This window comes from Lacerta agilis, chromosome 4 (genome assembly GCF_009819535.1).
Source record: "Lacerta agilis isolate rLacAgi1 chromosome 4, rLacAgi1.pri, whole genome shotgun sequence".
Taxonomy (NCBI): Eukaryota; Metazoa; Chordata; class Lepidosauria; order Squamata; family Lacertidae; genus Lacerta; species Lacerta agilis.
In genome coordinates this window covers 71,608,936-71,631,822 of record NC_046315.1, presented here as the reverse complement: position 1 = coordinate 71,631,822, position 22,887 = coordinate 71,608,936, and the positions used below count along the sequence as shown (strand labels likewise).

Below are 22,887 nucleotides of genomic sequence, written 5' to 3'. Positions count from 1 at the left end.
GCGCTCCTGACTGTTTGTCCCCCAGTACTGGCGCATGTGAAATGACACAATAATCTTGTTTTTAAGTGCCTGCTGCAGAGAAGAAACAAGATAGAAAGATAGATAAAGAGTAAGTAGATTTGATGAACTTGTTTTTGGAGTGGGAGGGGGAGGAGAAGGGGTATTTCTGAATGGGTTTCAGTGTCTCATTTGTTTTCTCCCTCTGTCTTTTAAAAAGCCCTTTAGATATCCCTTCCGCTACATGGCTGAAGACTCATGGTTTGGTTGCTAGGCGACTCACCATAATGGATGCTTTGGCCCCAACAGCTGTTCCTCGCACAACCAAATACATTCCAATTCTAGACAAACATGTTGTTTCAAAAGTATTTGATGATGTAAGTCTCTTAGTTGTTTCTGGGGAAACTCCACATTAACAGTGTGTCCCTGAATCAAACAATGATTCAGGTTGCGTTGAGCATGTTCCCATTTTGATATCTGGGACTGTTGACGGGGATAAGAGAGCATCCAGAAATATTTCACTGTAAACCCTTTAATTGCAAGGATATTTGCAAGGATATAATTTCCTTTAATTGCAAGGATATTCTCATTTCCTTCGCAATCCTATATTTCTTGCCATTCTTACCTCTTTTGTGCTGTTCCTCCTTTCGGGATCAAGTCACACGTGTGATCCCAGCCAATTGAGGATCATTTTGCCAGTTGTGTGATGTCAAGATGCTTTGCTGCCAATCAAATGTGACTACCTGGGGGCATAGGAAGTCAGTTAGGAGAGAAGATGAACTTTTTAAGGCATTGCTGGTAGTCTTATTGGGTGCTTTAGCTGAGATTCCTACATTCCCGCAAAGTTTCACCGCCCCATTTTGAGGGCAAGGGCATGGGAGTGAAATGAATCCACGCTTCAGCTGGCATGTCTGACATCTCTGTGCCGATGGCCATCATTCTCTTTCCCCCTCCTGAAATGTCAAGTGGTATTCTGGGGGGGGGGTGCTCCCTGGCTACTAGAGATAAGCTGGGGGAGCGCTAGTGAGTTTTGCAGCTCTACCAGTGAAGTTCACCTCTGCCCTCGCAATTCCACAGTTTCTCACACACCTTTTTGTAGTCAACACCCCCTTCCCTGTTGTTGTTGTTGTTGTTGTTGTTGTTGTTGTTGTTGTTGTTGTGCCCTTTTCCCAGTCCAGGATTCATTGCATTGCATTTCCTCCTTTTTTACCAATAGGTGGCAGTGTACTAACACCTTGTGTTCAAACACTGACTGGGTCACAGAACACTTAGGATGCATGGAAAAGAGACTGAGCTCTGTGGGATCTCTGAATTCTTGAGGCTTCAGAGTGGTTTCTAAAGTGCTTTAAAGAACAACCACCTTAACAGCGCTTAGCTTGTTTCTTTAGTTGCTATTTAGCTAAAGTTGTTTATGTTGTTTTATTGATTATAAACGCTGTATTGATTTTGCTGTAATTGTGATGTTCAGCTTATTTTTTAGTTCCTGTTTTGTTATTAGTGTTTTATAGATTATATAATTTTTACTGATGATTGGTTAATTGGTTTGTGCGATTTATGCTGCATTTGTGACGTCCTATTAGGTTATTGCTGTGCAAATGATTAAACAGCAGGCGCTTAAGTGCCTTCCATTTATTCTTTATTTGGGCACCACATTCATCTAGCGGCGTTCTGCCACTTACAGAAATCTAGTAGATATGGCACAAAGGGAATGTGGAGGGAAGAGGAAAAATAAGCACACAGAGACACCGGTTGAGACATAATAGTTACAATGAGCTGGTAGAGTGAGTTCCTGCTTTAATTTTGCTGTGGTGTGTTAATGTGGTGTGGTAATAAACCCAGCAGTACACAGAAGTTAGCCCACTGTTATTGTATGAATCACAGAGACACCTGGCAGCATTTTGGTAGTATTTTAGATTTCCCATGAGGTCTTCAGTAGATGGCCTCCTCTGGGTGCCCTCACCATCTGAATGTGAGGTGAGTCAAATGCTGTCCCCAGAGAGAATCATAGAGTTGTAGAGTTGGAAGGAATCCTGAGAATCACCTAGTCCAACCTTCTGCAATGCAGCAATATGCAGCGGTCTCATACGGGGATCGAACTTGCAGCCTCGGCATTATCAGCACCATGCTCTAACCCAGTGTTTTTCAACCTTTTTTGGGCAAAGGCACACTTGTTTCATGAAAAAAATCACGAGGCACACCACCATTAGAAAATGTTAAAAAAAATTAACTATGTGCCTATATTGACTATGTATAAAGTAATTCTCTTGAATTTTTCAATTTTTCCCACGGCACACTAGGCAACATCTCGCGGCACACTAGTGTGCCGCGGAACAGTGGTTGAAAAACACTGCTCTAACCAACTGAGCTATCCCGGCCGAGGTCTGCTTGGTGCCTACTTTGTTTTCGTGTCAGCCCTTGTGAAAGGCTTCTTTACTGTTTAAAGCTGCTTGGATTTTACTGTTTTATTTCTTGTTGGCTTATGGTTATTTTTAGCTAAATTGTAATTTGTTAACTGCCTTTTTCTATTGTAATCCCCTGCCCTGCCCCCCTGGAAGCGTACCTATAATTGCTAGGTAAACAATCACATGTGCTGGAGATTTGTGGGCTAGTCACATTCAAAGCTTTGTTTTTGTTCCCCACTTAGCCTAGTTAGACTCAATACGTTCTATGGCTGTGCATGCTTCAGAATTTGACAGTGGCAAGTTTCTAAGGCCTGATCTGATCCTGTGTTTCTGCGGCAGGTTCTCCCCTTTGCCCATGTGAGCAACAATAAGAAATATGTCACACTGATCAATCCTCAAGCAGTGAATCTTGATGCTTATAAGAAGAAGTTGCAAGAAGCAATCAAAGTGTATGAAAGGCAAGTCTACTCTTGCACACACAGAGTATTTTTATTAATTGACATTTTCAAGACCAGGACATAAATAAATGCAATATGCAAGATACATTTGACCATTAATATTTATTAATACTCCATTAGTTATTCATAGAGTTGCTTTTAGGCTTTTGGAAATAATGCATTTATCTTCCTCAAAGTTTTTAACTTGCTTTTCAAGACAGAAATGTGTTTTCTGCTCCACTCTGGGATTGGTTGGCATTTTTGGGGAAGACAACTGTACGATTTGAATTCCTTCAGCTGTAAAATAGCCTTACATATTTGAAACAGTTACTGTTTTCCCTATGGGACTTCTCCAAGCTGGAATATCAAGAGGGCAAATTTCAATACGGAGCTGTTTGCAAATGACCGAGCAATAACTCTAAATGTCTCTCACAGCAGCTGTCCAGGCTTGTCTATCACGCCACGAATGGTACATTATATTTCTGCAGATTGAATTTGCAAGGGTTGAAGCGCAAGTTTCTGAATCGCGATAGGTCAAACTTTTATTTGACGCCTGCCAAATTGTCCAATTTGTCTTTGCACGGAAAAGCTTTATTGAAGAAGGATGCATGACATTAACACGTCCTCCTCGATAAATAACCCAAGCGATATTTAGTTGCAGCAAAAAATGGCAGTAACAATAATGCCATACCTTCCAGAAAGAAGGAGAATATTTTCTTCTGGGCAGTGAATGACTCCCCACCCCACCCCACCCATGAAACAAAGAGATCTTTAAGCTACAGTGAATTATTGTTTGGAATAATCACAGGCATAAGAAAAGGAGCAGGTGGCTAACAGACAGCAACATGTGCCCTTCAGAAATAAATATCCCAGCGCTGTCAGATTTTATGCCTGTGAATAAATTAGGGAATATGAGTATGTGACACAAAAATTATCCTGGAATACTTCATTATACTCTGGAATGCACAAATGCCCTTGGCATGCTGTCGTAGCTTTGGCCCCTGACTGCCGAAAGGACGCATCTGTGGTTCAGAGGGAGACGGGGTTAGTTCAGGATTGCTGCCAAATTCCATCCGGGGAAGCTGTGCTGCACCTGAGGGCTTTTCACCAGACCCGTTTCATGGGAACAGACCTCCCAGAAGCTGCCATTCTGCAGGCTGCGGTCCTCTTGGTATCCTTTTCTTAACCATAGGGATGGAGACCATCTGTGGCCTTCCAGTTGTTGTTGGGACTCCACTCCCATCAGCCAACAGCCAGGAATTGTGGGAGTTGGAGTTCAACAGCATATGGAGGGGCCACAGGTTCCGCATCCCTGCTTTACCGAAACTGTTGAATGATTTGATTGGTTGGTTTACCTACAAGGTGGCACTTAATTGTTTCATCAGGTCTTCAGTAGAAAACCACCATATATCCTATTAGTGGAGTAGTAGCTTGCTACCAGACTGATAAAATCGAAAGGAGAGCATATGCATTGCAAGTTCAGTTCCCGGTAGTATGCCCAGTTAAATGGCCAAGTAGGAGATGATGGGAAACAGCACTGTCTGAGACCCTGGAAAGCCCCCCAGCCCAGCTTCAGCTCCCTGAGGGTCAATTGTCCCACTAGAATGAGATTCCTACTCCCTCCACCCCCATGCATGAGTAGAAGCACCTTTGGATTACATAGGGCATCTGTAGACCAAGCCATTGTGTGTTATATGTGAAGCCAGCATCAATCCTGACCGACTAATGTTTTATCAGCTGCGTGGCTTGTTTATATTACTCTGTGCTGGATGGATCTCCCAATGGAACACCATTGTGCAGGCTACAATGGGAATTCACCTGCATTCTTCCACATTCCTGGTCGTGTCACATTGTTGCTGTGAAAAGCAATGTTTTCATGTTTGCCTTTGTTTTCAGAGGATAATTTTGAATTTCATAGTTGGTCGATGAGGACAGTTTGACACTTATTTTTTTAAGGCCTCTCAGAGTACAAATTTGCCACAGATCTCCCTCCCCTATTTTTAAAAGAATGGAGCGTTCCGTTTTATTTAATCTCGTTAAGTGCACTTACTGCGCTCTGAGAAGCTGTTGTGTTTTCATTAACAGGCGACTTGATCAGATTATTTGGAGAGCGTTACCTCAGGAGGAAAAAGACAAGTAAGATGCTGCCTTCTTGCTTTCCAGCTCAAGACTTTATTTATTTATTTATTAAGTATGGAATGGGAGCCACTGTTTCATGTCTCCGTTGGAAGTGCATCTTGAGTTTTAGGCATTTTATTTGATGCTTTTTAAAATCATCTCTATAGTGTAGGGGGGAGGCTTTTCTGTTGAGGGCCACAGTCCCTTAGGGAAAATCTGTCAGGGGCCATATGCCAGTGTTGGGAGGCGCTGGAGGTAAAAGTGGGTTGGGCACCCCCTTTTCTTTCTGTTTTACCTTTCTCTCCCTCTCTCTCTCTGTTTTCTGTCATCTCTTTTTGACTTATCTCCCCTCCTTGCTATCTTCATGAAACTTTACTGAGGGTCGCAGGTTGCACGCCCCCCCCCCCCGCCTGGACTCTAGTGGCTCCAAGATCCATAAGGGGTTGTCAGACCCTCCAAGTGCCCCTATTTTCAAGGGAAAGTCCCAGATTTACAGAAGCCGTTCCACTTTCTGATTTGATCCTGGAAAGTCCTGCTTTTCCTTGGGACGTCCCACTTTTCATCAGAGAAATGTTGAAGAAATGAAAGCAGCCCTGTATAGGGAAGGGTTGTTTTTTAAAAAAAAAAGTTTAATGTTTTGTTATGCTTTTATGTATGTTGGAAGCCAACCAGAGTGGCTAGGGCAACCCAGTCAGATGGGTGGGGTGTTATTCTTGTGGAATAGGATGTCCCTATTCTCACTGGAGAAATGTTGGAGGGTATTGGTTGTGGAAATGATACGGAAGCCATGTCATATTTTTCATGTATGCAAAGCATCACTTGATTTTGCATTTCCTTGAGGGTGAGGATGCCTCTCTCATCATGACTAGGCACAGAAGGAGTGTACCCAGCCTGTACCAATAGCCTTATATGTTTAATTTTGCAAAGTTCTAGCCTGATTCGCATGAATTAATTAACACAGGGAAGCCCAGGAGCTGTTTAGTCCGTGCTTACGTAATGAGTTCTGTCAGGAGCCCATTCATAGTTGATTTGTTGGAGCAACCCTATTGGGCCCTTCTGTTACCTGACCCTTGCTGAGTTGGTAGCTGTGGTACTTCCTTTCCTCACAGTGTATTGAGAGCAGGTCTGCCACTCCTTCCTTCAGCAACTGCCGTGATAACGCTCTTGCTGCTAGAATACCCTATTTGAGAACCCTGGAGCCATTACAGGCAGGATGTTATACACTGGAGATGTTTTGCTCCCCAATGTAACCTAGCTACAGCCTCTGCACCAAGCTCAAGGGTACCCCACATAGACTGTATGACAGTAATCCAAAACTTGAGGCTATCAATGCATGGACAACTGTGCTCACACTAATCCAGTCCAGGAATGGCTGTAGCTGCCTTACCAGCTGAAGTTGGTGAAAGGAACTCCTAGCCACTGAGGACACCTTAGCCTCTGGTGACAGAGCTGAATCATGGAGCAGTCCCAGACTACACTCCTGTTCCTTCAAGGAGAGTTCGACCCCATCCAGGGCAGCCAACTTATCTACTTCCCAGACCCAGGAAACACTCACCCACAGAGCCCTTTCTTGCCAGAAGTCAGACTCAGTTTATTAGTCCTCGTCCAACCCACCGATGTATGGTTTTCTCATAGTACCACAATATGATCAAAGTGAAGATAAGCCCCACCTTACTTGATTGGAAATGAAGGTCTGCTTAGTTCAGCATTCTGCTTCATGAAGCAGTCACCCTTAATATTTTGGCAGTTTGCAAACAGGACATGAAGAGAAGTGCCTTTCTTTGTCCCCAGCAGCTGGAATGCAAATGTATACTGTGCTTGTGTAGGTACTGCTTATTTTTTTTTTTTGCTTACATCATGGAACCCAAGGCAGTTCTCAGGTGACCTCCCATCCAAGCAATGACCAGGCCCAGACCTGTTTAGCTTCAGCAGGGTAGTAGTCTTAAGTGCCTTCAGAATGTACCCTGGGAGGTTCCATTTACCTGTCATAGCTAAGAGCCCCTTGTTGACCTCTATGAATTTGCCATCATTTTTCTTCGCGGGGGCTCCATGCTTTTAACAACAGCATAAAACAGCCAGGTTGAGTAGTTGCAACTTTCCCCATCACCATACTTCCCAAGCCAGGAAGCCTCCAGAAGTCAAAGCGAAGTTGTCTAGAGGAGGCTGCTCCTTGTTCTTCCTAAGTGGCATTGGAGAGCCGGAAAAGGAAAGGAAAATCGCACCTGGCAACCAACGTGCCCCTTTGGTTTAAGATAGTACATGGGTAGACAAGTCTACAAAGCCTAGGACACAAATTTCCACGCTCCTCTAGCGGCTATGGTGGCCCATTGACCAGAAGTAATGTATTTTGCATTAACTCAGGAAGTGTGTACTCGATTCTGACCCAACTTAAGCCTCCTGGTGTCTGTTGTAAACTCTTCAACTGGTTGATCGTGACACCCACAATGTACGTAAGCTCTTGTTATGTAGCATCAGAGTGAAAGTACCGTTTTCGCATCTAGGTTTGAACAGAACAAGCCGGTCTCGTATATAGAACGTAAGGAATCTTTGCTCCAGGCCTTAGAAAATGCGAGTTGGCCCATCGCCTACGAAGAGGTGATGTTGTTGGAAGACGAGATTCTGACAGGATTAACGTATGAACAGCAGGCCATTGAACTTAAAGAAGCTTCCAAAGAGGAACCCCAGAGAATCTGTCCCCTTCGGATCTGCCCTGCTAAACAGGTAGGTGGTATTTCATTACTTATTTATTTGTGGGGTGTTGTTGTTGTTGTTGTTGTTGTTATTACTACAAGAAATGCACAAGGCAGCTTGCAAAAAAAAAAAAATCAGTAAAATGCAAGAAAGAAACTCAATCTTAGGGACAAACTGAAAAGCCAAAGTGAAGTGCATTTTAAAAGAGCACTTCATTAGCAATGCCACCAGCATAGTTTCCAAGCATAACCAACATATTGAAAATACTCGGGTTTTTAAGGTTTGCGGTAGCTTTGTTTGGCATGTTTTGCGTATGTATGGAAATAAAAGATGGAAAGGAAATGATATAGGACGACTTTGTCATGAAGAAAAAAAATGGATCTGTTTTCTTGAAAAGAGATCCTTAAAATTTAATCATGGTCAACTCCAAAGGTCACCAAATAAGCTTTGGGCTTCACTGGGTATTTGAACCCAGGTTTCTTCATGCGCAACATTACATCCAGCAGCAACTGCAGATGGGCACTGGGTTGCCACTTTGTGCCCTATCATAGAATCCTAGAGTTGGAAGGGACCTTGAAGGTTGTGCTGCTCAGTGCAGGATCTACAATGCAGGATGCAGTTTGAACCATTCCTGACAGATATCCATCCAGCCATTGTTTAAATACCTTCTGGGAAGGAAAGTCCACCACTTCCTTCTGTTTGAATTCGCTGGTTTAATAAGCCAGCTTCGTAACCCATGGTTATGAAACTAACCATGGTTGGCTTCTTATGAAGATGATCAGAGCTTGTTTTCAACCAAGAGCCATGGCTCTAATCTGGGATTCAGTAAACCTGAAGTGGAAGTAGGCAGAGGTTCTCCTCTCAGCCACACGGGAGGAGGTGAGAAAATGCAATCCTAGCACTTTGTTTGGGCTTGTTGCAGCTCATCCTTATAGCGCCAAACCATGGTTTACTCTTGTGAGTGAATGCAGCATCTGAGAATGTGATACTCCCTCTGAGAAAGACCAGACAAGAAATGTGAACAGTGAAACTTCCCAATGTATACCGGTCGCTTGCAGCATTGTTCCTTTTCTGCACTTAAAAAACGTTATGTAATTGAAATGTTGAGGATTGCAACCTCAGTTGCAAGGGTGCTTGCTTGCTCCCTCTGAAGTGAGGGATTTTTAGAGCCAAACCGAGTGCTGTGTTACATGTTGAGGAGTGAGATATTACCTTATAAAATATATAAATGAAAACATTTGTGCGTGATGGTTCGTCTCTTACAAGGGTGCATTGTATTTGGCTTAGACAAATATGCACGACTGTAACCTTTTGATAAAATGAAAATGTTGTTTTTCTTTGTGCGCATAATGGGGATGGAGCGGCTTTCACTGGCACTTTCTAAGCATACCAGGGATGTGTGTTTCCCTAAACCTCTTGTGCAGGGAAACGGCAGCACATTTAGCAGCCAGTTTGGCTTTAAATATCACTCATTTGTATGAAATAGGCACCTGCTACTTGGAGAGGAAACGATGCTCTGCGCTTTGATTGACTGATGTAATCTGTAATTTGAAGTGGACAGTTGATAAATGAAAACGTTTGCCCAGCAGGATTATGCTAAATCAACCATTCAGTCAGAGAAACAAAAAAAATATTGAGAAAAGGGTTATTAAAATGCTAATAAAGCTACTTTTTATTTTTTAAAGTTCTTTGGCAAGCATTACAGAGGGAGCTTATCTTTTGAGAAAAGGCCAAACCTCTGGCAGATTTCCAATTGTGTATTTCTTTCAATCTTAACAAAGTGAAAAGTTCTCATTTTGCTACCAGTTAAACAAGAGATGGCTTATGTTCAAATGAGGAGAGCTTTAGAAAAGTGCCCTTATCTTACCTACAAATGCCTAGTCAGAAGACCTCCAGTTCAGTGGAATTTGTTCACAAGTAAGCATGCGTAGGATTGCGGTTTTGATCACATAAACCAGAGCCTTCCAACTGTGTGTCGCGACACATTAGTGTGTCTGCTGCCAGTGTGCAGGTGTGTCATGCAAACGCTCCCCGCACTCCTCCCGGAGCTGGAAAGGGGTTAGTTTAACCTCCAGTTTGCTGGTGAAATTGAATTACCGTGTCGCGAAATGATGCATGTCTAAAAAGTGTGTCACCAACATGAAAAGTTTGGAATGCTGTGACATAAATGATCAACACTTCTACAGCATAGTGTGCCACATGAAGTAGAAATAAGATACAGCCATACCTCAGAAGCCGAACGGAATCTGTTCCAGAAGTCCGTTCGACTTCCATTGGCTGCAGAAAGCTCCTGCAGCCAATCGAAAGCCGCGGAACCTGCGTCGGATGTTTGGGTTCCAAAAGAATGTTTGCAAACTGGAACACTCACTTCTGGGTGTTCGGGAGCCGAAACGTTCGAATTGGAACTTCTGAGGTACAACTGTACTGACTCTTAAGAGCTCAGAGAGGGCATTTTGGGGCAAAGCCCTGTCCTTCAAGGAAAAATGATATACAATTAATAAAGGAGAGGTGTCAGACCGAGGAAAGGACCTATACTAGGGACCATCACAAACATCAGAAAAGCTGTAGAGACCACCCAGAATGAGCTCTGTAGTCTTTCTTAGTCACTTCCCTGTGGCTTCCCTTTTTGGGTTTTTGTCCCTCGACACAACTACCTGAATTTCACAAAGCATGATTGCAAGATGTCTCCTCCCTGTAAGGAAACAGCAACACAGCAGCATCTTGGTCACCTCACAGCCCCTCTGTCCTTGATCCTCTCTGGCGTACATCATGCACTACCAGTCTTCTGACATGTGGGTCAGTTCCCCACAGGCACCCCCCCTCCCTGTCAGCCTCTGCACAACAAATATCCACATGATGCCTTGGAATGATTGTGTGTGTCCTGCCCCACAGGCAGAGGAGATCCTTTCCAATCCTGCATCTTAACTCTGCCACTGAGAAGTCGTTTCACGCTAGTATGGCTCACTGTGAATGGCGCTTGTAAAAAGGGCTGGGGGGGGGGGGAAGCTGGCTTGATAATAATAATGATTGAAGAGAATATTCATTGCCCTTGAACCTCTAAAATCTTTGATGTATCCTAATAAAAATAGGAAGCGTCCATTAAGTGAGTACGGTAGCTGTTGATAATCGTCCTCTAACCCACCAGTTCATTCCTCTGCTCTGCAGGAGCAGAAACATTTCTGCACTTTACCAGTTCCTTCTGGTGTGTTTCCCTCCTGCTGTCCTGACATGCCAACATATGCTACTGGCTGCGATGTGATTAACACCGTGCAATCACTTATCCCGAGACAACCTGCATTAGCAGCCTAATCAGAGCCCCATCTTCAGTAATTGCTAATCTTGCAGCTGCAAAGCTTCAGGACTGAGTGGTAGAAATGCAGGTGTCATTCAGAAACGGTGTTGAGCTCAGGATAGAAATGAAATCAAACAATGGCTAGTCCCCCCCCCCCCGTTTTTTATTTGTCTTTCCTAAATGTATACCTAACTTATTTTGCACACACACCCTAAACATGTGCTATACTCAACATGACTTGATATTAGAAAAAGATGCTTGGCAAGGTACATTTCCCTTGTATATTAGTTAATTAGTGAATGCAATGCTGTTTTCTTGGAATTTAAATCTTTGGACAAATCTGATTTAAAAAAACAAAAAAGCACTGATGAGATAGCCTTATTAATGGTTAAAGAGAAATAGTAACCTTTTATGGCTGACCTTAGCAGTTGACTATCTGTTCAGACCTACTGCTGAATTAATGTAAGCTATCAAAGCTGGAAAGTTGCTATTGTTCAGCTTGTGGATAGAATTGCACCATTGCTGTTGTTTGTACAGATGGCTAAAAGATCTACCGAGCCTCAAAACGGAGCTACGGAGGCACTGACGACTTCTTCTAGAAGGCAGAAATGTGCAGAGCAGATTTTTTTTTTGTCTGAAACAGATTCCATAAAAGTCAGAGCACCTAAGTTTAGACTAGGTTGCCTTAGATCAGAAAATGAAGTGTTATTGTAACTGCAAAAGCATAAAGGAGGAAGAAGACTTAGCATTTCATGGAGCACCTTGTTAGCGCATTTCGCACATCCATGGGCACTGATGAAGAGAGTTGTAGCCCTGTTTTAGAAAATGAGTATCCAAAGCTAGTAGCTTTAAGAGGGACCGAGAACATTTTCTGCTACCCTTAAAAGATTAGATTCTTTGAGCAAGATTCACTTGCTCCCTCAGCGTGGATCCCAGTAATTTGGTTTGAGGGGGTGCTCAGAGGTTGGGTGGGTTCTTCCACTAATAGAGGAATAGGGGCTGCTATTTCCCTGATCGACCCTCTTCCCCCTGCTGCTTGCCACACCACCTTTCAGAACAAATTTGGAACACCTTTGGAACAAATTGGGGGTGGGTATTAGGGGCTGCAGTGGGAATGGTGAATGAAAATGCCCTTTCTGCTCCTCAGAAGCTTTCACTGGATCAAAAGCCAATATGTGGGTGGAACAGCAGCGCTCAAAGTTTCTCCTCCTGAGATACCTGCTTTTCATGCTCCAAGGCAGCTGCAGCATTTAGTATCTTTCCAATGTCACATAGCCTTTTCTTGTCTAGTGTACATTATTTCCCCCCACCTGCTGATGATATATTTTATTCTCCATCCCATTTTTCTCTTGGAGCTGCTATTTGTTTCCAAAGGCATGATTAGGGCAAAACATTTTGCTGTTCATGAGGTTGGTGGGGTCTTGGCCAGGAAAGGACCCCATTGTGGTTTTATTCCACAAAAGAAGATTTGAAACTGTAGGAACATAGGATCATAGAGTTGGAAGTGATCACAAGGGTCATCTGGTCCAACTCCCTGCAATGCAGGGATCTTTTGTCCAACATGGGGCTCAAACCCACAACCTTGAGATTAAGAGTCTCATGTTCTGCTGACTGAGACATGAAGCTGCTTTCTTTTGAATCAGACCATTGGTTCCTTCGGTCATATTTCCCAACCTGATTAGCAGTGGCTGTAGAGAACTTCCCTGTAGAAAACTTCCCTAATCCTGTAATGATATATTTGCCACTGGAAGTCCTGGGGAATGAATCCTGTATCATCTATACACAAAGCATCTGTCCTACCACTGATCTATAGCCCCCCCATATAACCAATAAGTCATTCTGAACGCTAGCTGTTCTTAAATAACAGATTGAAAAGTGCTAAGCGCTTACTACTAAAGTTGCAAAAGTTTTGTTTCATGCATATTGCCCCACTGTATGCCACTTTGTTCTGTTGTTATTGTCCAGTTATGATGTACATCTCAATAACTGGGGGTGGGTGAATCTCTATCTTTCTCATTTATATACAACACAGAAATTTCCATCAAAGCTACAGGAAAAGAAGCCGCAGAAAGGAAAAAGGGTTGATGCTCTCAAGGGCCACAAGGTCATTGCAAGATCAGAAAGCACGGGATTTTACTACCCAGGTAATTGCATTGTAAATAGTAGTTTGGCTTGGAATTCTACCCTAAAACCAGTGTCAAGACCTGGCGTGTGGATGGGAGTCCTTTGGAGCAGGAGGTGATAACTAATCAGCCAGGACAGTTACCAGATGTAATATTTAGCTCGCAATGTAGAGATATTACATAGTTGGAAATGCTGGTACAAATGTTTACGATCTGTACATATTTTGAGGCGTGGGAATTAGTGGCTATGTGGGGTATATGCTTACGTTTGTGTGCAGAATTTTAAAATCTTGGCAGTGTACAGTAGATAAGAATGGAAAGACGCACATGGGACTGTCAAGGGCAGCTGCTACCATAGAACTGGAAGCAACCTCAAAAGTTACCTGCAGTCCAACCCCCCTACCCAATGCAGGCAATCTACTGTTACAGACTTAACACAAAAACTTGTACCGAATGCTGAAGTTCTTCCCTCTTACATATCCACTGCTGGCTGTGCATTCAGTGGGTTTGAGAATGTGTGTGCATAAGAGCCATTGCAAAGGAGGAAGGATCCTTGCTTTGAGCAGCTCTGTGTGCACACATTGGTACAAGTTCCCTTTCCGCACTTTCTAAACACAAGACTGAGGGCGGATCTAAACACAGGGGAAAGAACCCGCTATGAATAAGTCAGAAATTATATCGTTTTAACCAATGTTGTTTTCTGGGGGGGGGGGGACACACGCAAGGGTACGGATACCCCTAAACATTTTGTGAATCTAAGTTTGGCCTCATTGAGGGGCAGTATTTCAATATGAGTAGGGAATGAGAGTACCCCTAAACATTTTTTAAAAAGAAAAAGAGCACTGGTTTTAACAAAAGAGAAAAAAAATCTCTATGGAAAACTGCGTTTTTAAAATCTCCCGCTCTCTGGCGCCATCTGGTGTTGCATGTTTATAGTGCATTCAAATCGCTGTTTCTTTACTAATGCAGCCGAGTCCTGAATGTAAGAACATTCTAATGGACCTGGATAATGTCCCATCTAGTCCAGCGCCCTGTTCTCACAGTGGCCAACCAGATGCCAATAGAGGGCCTGAGCCCAACCACACTCTCCTCACTTGTGATTTTCAGCAATTGGCCTTGACAGTGGAGGTATAGCATAGCCATTGTGGCTGGTTGCTATTGAGAGGGCGGCACAGCTGCCCTCTGTGCCCCTCCTCATGCTGCCTTTTAACATGTGAAAGCTGAACACCCCTCAGGTTGCAACCAGTGGTGGGGCCGGAATTAGGAACACATTAGATTTTGTTATCCATTGACCCATGTCACCCAGGACTGCCTGCTTTGGCTAATGTCAGTTTTGCAGTAGTTTCCAAAACCCCAAGGAAGGGATCTTTCCCGGTTCCATTAGTCGTGATCTGTAAACAGAGCTGCCAGCAGTTGAGCTGCCCCATCTGTAGTCAGTGCATATGCTCTGCACTGAGCTTTGAAAACCAGTTTTTTTAAAAAAGCTGTTTCCATTTATTTCGCACGCTGCAAAGCACAGCATGTAATCTGAATCGTGGATTGCTTTCTCTCTCCTGGTCTTTGTTTTAGGGACGGTAATACGAACCATCACTCCCTATTACGCACTTGTTGATTTCAATTCTGGGCACACGGAGATTGTCCCCTTGAAGTTCATTATACCTGTGGGGGGTGCAATGCCTTGTCCATCCTTGCAGGTAGGCGATTTACCATTTCTGAAGTTCATGCATGTTCTCCTCTACATAGTGCTTTCTTAAAGGAATGCGCCCCCTTCCTTTTAGCTCATCCAAGTTGCACGGTCTTTTTTATTGGGTGCAAATGGGACCAGGGCAGGCGAACAAACCTGTCTGAGGTTGATGTTGGGCTTTCTTATCTAAGGATGCACGTGAATGGTGATGATCCTATGTGGTGGCCAGCCATAAGGTGCGACTCTGGTGAATAAAATTTCTGAAACACTTACAGGAAAACGTAAAAGAGAAAGAGGTATAGGTGTCTGGGCATATGCAAGAATCCTGCCATCTCCCCACCAAAAGGAAGCATTTCAGTGTGGGAAACTCCTGCAGCCAATTGGAAGATGCGGAAGCCCCGTTGGACGTTCGGGTTCCAAAAGAACGTTTGCAAACCGGAACAATCACTTCCAGGTTTGTGGTGTTCAGAAGTCAAAACGTCCGAGTTCCAGGGCATTTGAGATCCAAGGTACGACTGTACAGTGGTACCTCAGGTTACATACACTTCAGGTTACATACTCTGCTAACCCAGAAATAACGCTTCAGGTTAAGAACTTTGCTTCAGGATAAGAACAGAAATTGTGCTCTTGCGGCGCAGCGGCAGCAGGAGGTCCCATTAGCTAAAGTGATGCTTCAGGTTAAGAACAGTTTCAGGTTAAGAACGGACCTCCAGAACGAATTAAGTTCTTAACCCGAGGTACCACTGTACAGTGGTTTCTCGGTTTTCAAACACCTTGGAAGTTGAACGTTTTGGTTTTCAAACTCCAAAAACCCGGAAGTACATGCTCCCCTTTTTGAATGTGCCTCGGAAGTCGAACGGCTTCCTCTGAGTGTTTCTCAATTTCCTCCATTAAATTTGCAGACCACCCTTTGCATCTCGGTTTTCAAACGTTTTGGAAGTCAAACGGTCTTCCAGAACGGATTACGTTCGAAAACTGAGGTACCACTGTAATTGCATTCTTGTCTCTGTTAATGGTTAAGAAGATAGGACCTTCGAGACCATTAAAATTTAAAGCTGATGTACTCAACCCAACTCTTCTTCTGGTTCTACAGGTTGGAGACTATGTATTTGTAAGAGTTAGGAAACAATTGGGAGACGAGTATTACGTACCTGGTACTGTCATAGCAACCCCCCTAAAATCTGATTTAGATGATAAAGTCTACACCATTTTGAAATACAACAACAAAAAGGTAAGACGGCAGGCAGACCTTGAAAACTGCAGTGCCTTTTATTCTTGACACTAATAGCGTCTTTTCCTTTGGTGGAACCATAGAGCTTGGCTTGGATGTTTTCTTCCTGTCAACTCTAGCTGACAGGAAAAATGAGCAATTAACATAAGAAACATATCTGATTAATAAGGACTCTCTTCATTCAGTTCCACTTTATTTTAATGTCGTTCTTACTGCTCTGGAACTTCATCCTTAAAACAACCTATTAATCAACTCTTCTCTTGGCACCAATAACTGTTTTTCCATATGTTCTGCTGTGTTTCAAATTATTCTGGTAAGTTATCCTTTTATCCATTGTGCCTGATTTCTTTTCCCGCTTTTAAAAAAATAAATAAACCATTGCATTTTGGAAACTTGACTCTTTTTACTTCCCTGTACAAGTTTCTTCATTTGAATGGTTGGTTTGACAAGATAAAAGCCACTGAGTTTAAATATGTGGTGATTTTGTTGCTGCAGGCATTCTGCGTACGAAACGGGCTTATTAAAATCAGCCATAGAAGGTATTCCTGTTCCTGCTGCTACATAAATATGACCCGAATGATGGATTATCTTGTGTGAGTATACTTGAATCCCATTTCCCCCTCCATTTCATAAATATGTATAGATGTACATATGTGTGTGTGTGAGATGAGGTAAATATCAAGCAATGCTACCGATACAAATCCTGGAACGAAGACAGTAATAATGTTGATTCTGCAAAGCAAAATACCCCAGAGATATTAAATGACCTAGAGACAGACGGGCTGTGTGGTAGGGAGGGGTGCAGAGAGATAAGAGGACAACACCATTGTAGCGAGAACTGGTGTGTGTGTGTGTGTGTGTGTGTGTGTGTGTGTGTGTGTGTGTGTTGATGTGTGAATGGAGGTGTGAAAAGTATAAGTCGTATAGAATTATTTATTACATTTATGTACATTTATTACAGTATAAATACACAAAAATACATACCATAATAACAAACAAATACAGCTAAAAGGCCATAGGTTGTGTAATTAGCCAAAGGCCTGGGTGAAGAGGCATGTTTTTGCCTGCTGCCTAAAGATAAGTAATGAAGGGGCCAGGTGAGCCTCCCTGTGGAGAACATTCCACAAACAGGGAGCCACTGCAGAAAAGGCCCGTTCTTGTGTTGCCGCCCTCTGGACTTTTTGTGGAGGGAGCACACAAAGAAGGGCCTCAGATGATGATTGTGGGGTCTGGGTTGGTTCATATGGGGAGAGGTATTCTTCGAGCTATTGTGGTCCTGTGCCATTTAAGGCTTCATAGATTAAAACCAGTGCTTTGAATTGGGCCTGGAAACTAACTGAAAGCCAGTGTAGTTGGGGCAGGGTTGGTGTTATATGCTCAAGCAGTCTTGCCCCAGTGAGCAACCTGGCCACTGAATTCGGCACCAGCTAAAGTTTCTGAACCATCTTCAGACGCAGCTGCACATATAACCCATTGCAGTAATCTAACCTAGAGGTTACCAGATCATAGAGAGTCTGCACAAACCAAGTATGTGAAGAATGGGGAATGGGTACAGGGGTGGAATTGCAATCAGATAATGGCTGGGAACGCGGGTGGTGCTGTGGGTTAAGCCGCAGAGCCTAGGGCTTGCCGATTAGAAGGTTGGCGGTTCGAATCCCCACGAAGGAGTGAGCTCCCGTTGCTCGGTCCCTGCTCCTGCCAACCTAGCAGTTCGAAAGCACATCAAAGTGCAAGTAGATAAATAGGTACCGCTCCGGCGGGAAGGTAAACGGCGTTTCCGTGCGCTTCTCTGGTTTGCCAGAAGCTGTTTAGTCATGCTGGCCACATGACCCGGAAGCTGTATGCCGGCTCCCTCGGCCAGTAAAGTGAGGTGAGCGGCGCAACCCCAGAGCCGTTCGCGACTGGCCCTAACGGTCAGGGGTCCCTTTAACACCTGGGAACAGTCACAAGTTTCTGCTTGTCATCTCATGGAGAGAAAAAACACACCAGTTGCTGAAATCCTGTCTGCCTGCATTTAGCTAATCTGCTGCTTTGAATTAATCTAGACCAAATGTAAAAGTTGTGAAGCATTTCCATAGAGCGGTTGAAGAGGCAGAGACCAGATGCATCTCTGCCGGAGGTGAATGGAAGAAGAAGAACAACAACAGAAGAGGAAGAGCAAAGAGCAAGAAGGATCTCTGCAAAGCATGGCCCTCTGATGAGCAGCTGGCTGCCCCCAGAAGGACGGTGAAAATAAGAGAAAGTAGTTTGTCGCCACCCTCTCATATGAAAGATGGATGTGCAGGTACAACAAGTAAACTAGAGCAGGAGTTGTAAAGTCAGATATATCCAAAATGGAAAACTTGCATTAGGTCTATTTACTCCATATTTACTATAACTTTGCCTAGTGATTAGGATTCTGTACTTTGGTTGTTTCACAGCCCAAGGGTTGTTTTTAATCCTTGCTTTCTGTATCACGTTCCTAATTTAAATCTTTTCATTTATCTTTACAAGAGAGAAAATAGACACTTGTCCCTGATCTTCTATGTCATTTGCGGACCCTTTGATTCCAGCATATTGTAGGAATGATACTTTCACCAGGGATACAATGCTTTGGGGTTTGGTTTTTTCCTGCCATTCCTTGGCAAATACCCAAGTGACTACTACCTCCCTTGATAATGCCATATTGGTCTCTAGGAAAACTGCCACCATTTTGTTCTGTGGAGCCACATTAAGAACTTCCTTGTCCTCTCTTTAAAAAAAAACCAAAAACATTTTAATTGAAGGTTTTTAACATATTGTGCACAAAAATCCAAACACATTTATTAACAAGCTAATAAAAAGCAACATATCAAATAATAATAATAATAATAATAATAATAATAATAATAATAATAATAATAATAAAGGTGATGAAAAAGAAAATATAAAGTTGAATACTCATTATCCTTACCAAACACAATTGTATAAAAAAGAGAAAGAAAAAAAGAACGGAGAGAAATAACTAAAAACAACCATTATCACATTATAGATATAATATGTGATAAAGGGTTTTTTCAGTTATTTCTTCTCTCTCTCTCTCTCTCTCTCTCTCTCTCTCTCTCTCTCTCTCTCTCTCTCTGTGTGTGTGTGTGTGTGTGTGTGTGAATTGCCTCCCTGACAATTATGCACTCCAGAATTGCTTTTACCCCTCTGCAGGATGTAACTTTTCCCAAATTTTCCTCCCAAGCCTAACTTTTAGTCACCCAGACAGTGCAATATGACCCTTCTAATGTCTTTCTAGTAATCCAAATTAATATTTCTCCAGTTTCAGTGTAAAATTTCTTATAAAGTCATTTTAACCTGCTCTAGCAATTTGTTGTTCTCAATGAATTGCCTTTAAAACTTTTTTTTTTTTACTCAGTAAAAAGCAATAGTAATGTTGCACAACTCCCCAAGCCTGGGAAGGTTCCTGTCTCAGAAGATAGGGGTTTGTATCCCTCCTCCTTTGTGCTTTTATTATGTTGCTGTAATATGGTGTTACTATAGACTTACCCACCTACGTCTGATTCATAGATGCACATTAATGGCACAGTGGGTTGCATCTAGTGTTACTGCTTCTCAGAGGAGACCCATTCACATTGATAGACACAACTAACTTAAGTCCACTAATTTCAGTGGGTCTACTCTTGAGTAGAATTTCATGGGATGCAACCCAGTGTCCCACTGTGCAGCTTGCAGCTGAGCATGGGAACAAGCCCAATAAATTATCTGATGTTTGAAAAGTCTGAAGCAATGAAGAATGAGAGTTTTGTCAGATGTTTGACCTTTGTCGGCTCTTTTACACATGCTAGTCATCAAGGGATGAACCTGGAATGTGTATTTCTGTCCCCTTTCTGAGAACGTGCTTCAGATATCAATGTGAATGTACTGACCCATATGCAAATTCAGTATATATATTGTACAGTATGTTGAATATCTCTTGCAAATCATGGTTTACTCTCAATAGCGTACAATGTAGATATGAAGGCTCCAATCCCACACATGCTTACCTGGGAGTTAGTCACATGAAACTAGTGGGGCTTACTTTTGAGTAGACATCTGTAAGGGTTGCAATGTAAATCCCTTATACATTGTTTCCCAAACTTGTCTCCAGCTGTTTTTGGACTACAATTCCCATCATTCCTGATCCTGCTAGCTAGGGATGATGGGAGTTGTAGTCCCCCCAAAAAGGCTGGAGAACCAAGTTTGGGGAACATTGTCTTATAATAGGTTCTCTGATAATGCATCCTATGTTAGCAGACCCTTTTCAACTCCCTCATTACTTTGGAAACAAAACAAGAAAAAGAAAAGAAAAGTTAACACATGATGTCTCCTGGTTTTGTTTGATCAATGTGTTAAATAATCTGCATTGCTGGATGATAAAGCGACTATGCCTTCGTATTATCTGAGGCTCATCTCCCACATTCATGCAGTGGCTCAGGTTGCACATAATGCTAAGCCAAACTATGACTTAGCACAAACATGCAGGATCCTGGAGAGGAGGGTGCAGCTGATTTCCTTCTGCTGTGAACGAAGTCGTGGTAGCATGTCGTCTGAATCCACAGCGACAGGACTGAATAAGAAGCAAAGTGGCCTCAGCCTCCTCTCTCAGAACCTGCACGCTAAGCCATAATTTGGTTTAGCATTACGTATGGCGATCAGCAAATAATTGACAGTTTATGAGCAATTTATTTATGAGCAAACCAGAGTTTCCATGTTGAATGGTGACGGTGGCTTTCTTAAAGATAAGCACTGACTGCTAGTTTTGAATTTTCTGTGAAAGTGTTGAATGAAATAGAATTTTAAATCCTAAGTCCGCAGACGAAATAGACTCTTATCTAAAGTAGACCTTGATTAAATGTGTGCAGCTTCCATTTATTTGAATAAGTACTCATCTCCTGTCTAGGAAATAATGTCTAGCCACGGTTATTGTTAGAATTGTCTCTTTATATCGTATTGTCCGCCTTGTTTCGGGATAGCTAGACCTCTTCCATACTTAAATCTTTGTTAGCATAAATCACTGTTACCTTCATTAGTGTATGTTGTAAATCTTAAAACGTGACTTTAATAAAACATGATTTCCTTGTGCATCCATTGGCCTGGTTACTTTCTAACAGATTTTATGTGCAGCTGTTTTTATGGATTTCATTTTTTTCAGTTTACAGATACCTTTGCTCCAGTTTTCCTTTAAAAAGCACACATAAGATCCAGTTTTCAAAGTCTGGTTTGCCAAACTCAGGTTGCCCTCTGACCACAGGGGGAAGTTCCTGCCTTCTGCAGAAACATGGTTATTTCCATAAGGTGGTTGCAGAGGAAAATCTCTTGCGATGAAATGAAAATGGTTGAATTAAGGGAGCAGATGTTGTGACCTCCAGCTGTTGATCCAACTTCAATTTGGAGATGCTGTATTTTTGGGGAAGCTGACAGTTTTAAATGCTGCTCACATTTTCTTCACAAGCTTTTCCAACAGATTTTTTTTTAAACTAAAATGCAACTTTCTGAACAGAGAGACATTTTTATTTTATTAAAATAAAAAGCAAATAAACTGGGGGGGGGGGAATAGGAGAGCAACAGAACTCATCACCAGCAATAAAGCAAAACACAAAAAGTAGCCCCTGTTTAAACCAATGGTATTTACACCAGTCATTTTTAAAATTCACATTGCAACCATTCACGTAACTACGAATGAGAATGAAGCTCCACACATGCATACCTTTGCATGCATGACGAAGCTCCGTACGCCATCGGTCTCTTACGGCAGGTCAGGTCAGGCAGCTTTGCAGCCTTTAATGTTGTCTCCTTCCCTCATATCTGTTCACTGCTGTACAGTCGAGGTGCCTTTTATGTTTTCTTGTGCAGCTTGTAATGGGTTCTGTTGCTCTTACGTCTCTTCTAACAGGCGGGGGGGGGGGGGGGTTGTTTTGTTTAATCTCACCGATCTTCACCTTTTCTTCCACCCTTTTTCCCCCTGCCAGCACCTACTTATCGTGGCTTACCACGTCCTCATTCTTCACGAGGTGGAAAGCCGTGGCTGCCTTCCAATGCTTCCGAGTTTAGGATAACTAAGGCCCTCCGGAGCTGTGTTGATCCTTTGCGCCAGAAGAGTGCCCCTCAACTTGTTAAGACGGCTGCCACCAGTAGCAGCAGCGAGACCTCCATTTCGAGCATCGAGAAGGTGGAAGAGCTGGCAAGACGGCTTCAGCAGTACCACATCACTCAAAGGAAAAACAGCCTTGCCATTTAGTTGTAAATAAAGACTGCAAGTTGTGAACAGGGGAGCAGGGAGGGGAGGGGTCTAGTTGCCAGTTATGAAACCGTATTATATCAACACCAAAATAAACCATTTAATTTGATATTAAACTTTTTTAATATTAAAATTGTGCAGCATCACAAGATCTTTGTAAAGAGATCTTTGAAAATCTGCCTGTGCGGTTAAAAAACTACGAGGAGGCAGACGAAAGGAACCAGCGCAGTTGGTTAGAGCATGCTGCTGATCATGCCAAGGTTGCAGGTTTGATCCCCATTTGGGATAGCTGCATATACCTGCATTGCAGAGGATTGGACTAGATGATCCTCAGGTCCCTTCCAACTCTATGATTCTGTGAATATGATGTGCAGTTGTAGATAGATGCACTTTATGGGTGATTCCAGGTGTATGTCAGTGTCATGTCAGAGCCTGGCACCCCCCGGCGGGCGGTTTTATGCAATTGGTGGTCGGATTTCCATGATCGGCGGTCAGTGCTCGCACCTCTGGCTGGCAGCGCTGCATGCCGGGCGTATTTGCATGACTAGCGGGCGTATTTTCATGACGATGATTGTGCCAGTTGTGGAAATCCATGTGCCGGGGATACGAGCGCCACCCGCCGATGGCGAAAATATGGCCGCTGATTGCATTAAACCGGTCGGATTTTT

The 22,887-nt window shown here is 43.0% G+C and overlaps 1 protein-coding gene across 1 annotated transcript in view; it reads left to right on the top strand.

Annotated features, from left to right (window-relative positions):
* The window catches only part of VWA3B (von Willebrand factor A domain containing 3B), a 59,782-nt gene extending 37,430 nt beyond the window's left edge, over nucleotides 1–22,352 (top strand). The window contains exons 19-29 of the mRNA XM_033147539.1: nucleotides 67–109; nucleotides 218–374; nucleotides 2,739–2,857; nucleotides 4,922–4,972; nucleotides 7,456–7,675; nucleotides 12,970–13,081; nucleotides 14,630–14,754; nucleotides 15,838–15,975; nucleotides 16,471–16,568; nucleotides 18,021–18,259; nucleotides 21,951–22,352. Of these exons, the coding sequence (XP_033003430.1) occupies nucleotides 67–109; nucleotides 218–374; nucleotides 2,739–2,857; nucleotides 4,922–4,972; nucleotides 7,456–7,675; nucleotides 12,970–13,081; nucleotides 14,630–14,754; nucleotides 15,838–15,975; nucleotides 16,471–16,568; nucleotides 18,021–18,259; nucleotides 21,951–22,219 (1,571 nt within the window). The 3' untranslated portion in view covers nucleotides 22,220–22,352. The remainder of the gene's footprint in view (nucleotides 1–66; nucleotides 110–217; nucleotides 375–2,738; nucleotides 2,858–4,921; nucleotides 4,973–7,455; nucleotides 7,676–12,969; nucleotides 13,082–14,629; nucleotides 14,755–15,837; nucleotides 15,976–16,470; nucleotides 16,569–18,020; nucleotides 18,260–21,950) is intronic.
* The last annotated feature ends 535 nt before the right edge of the window (nucleotides 22,353–22,887 follow it).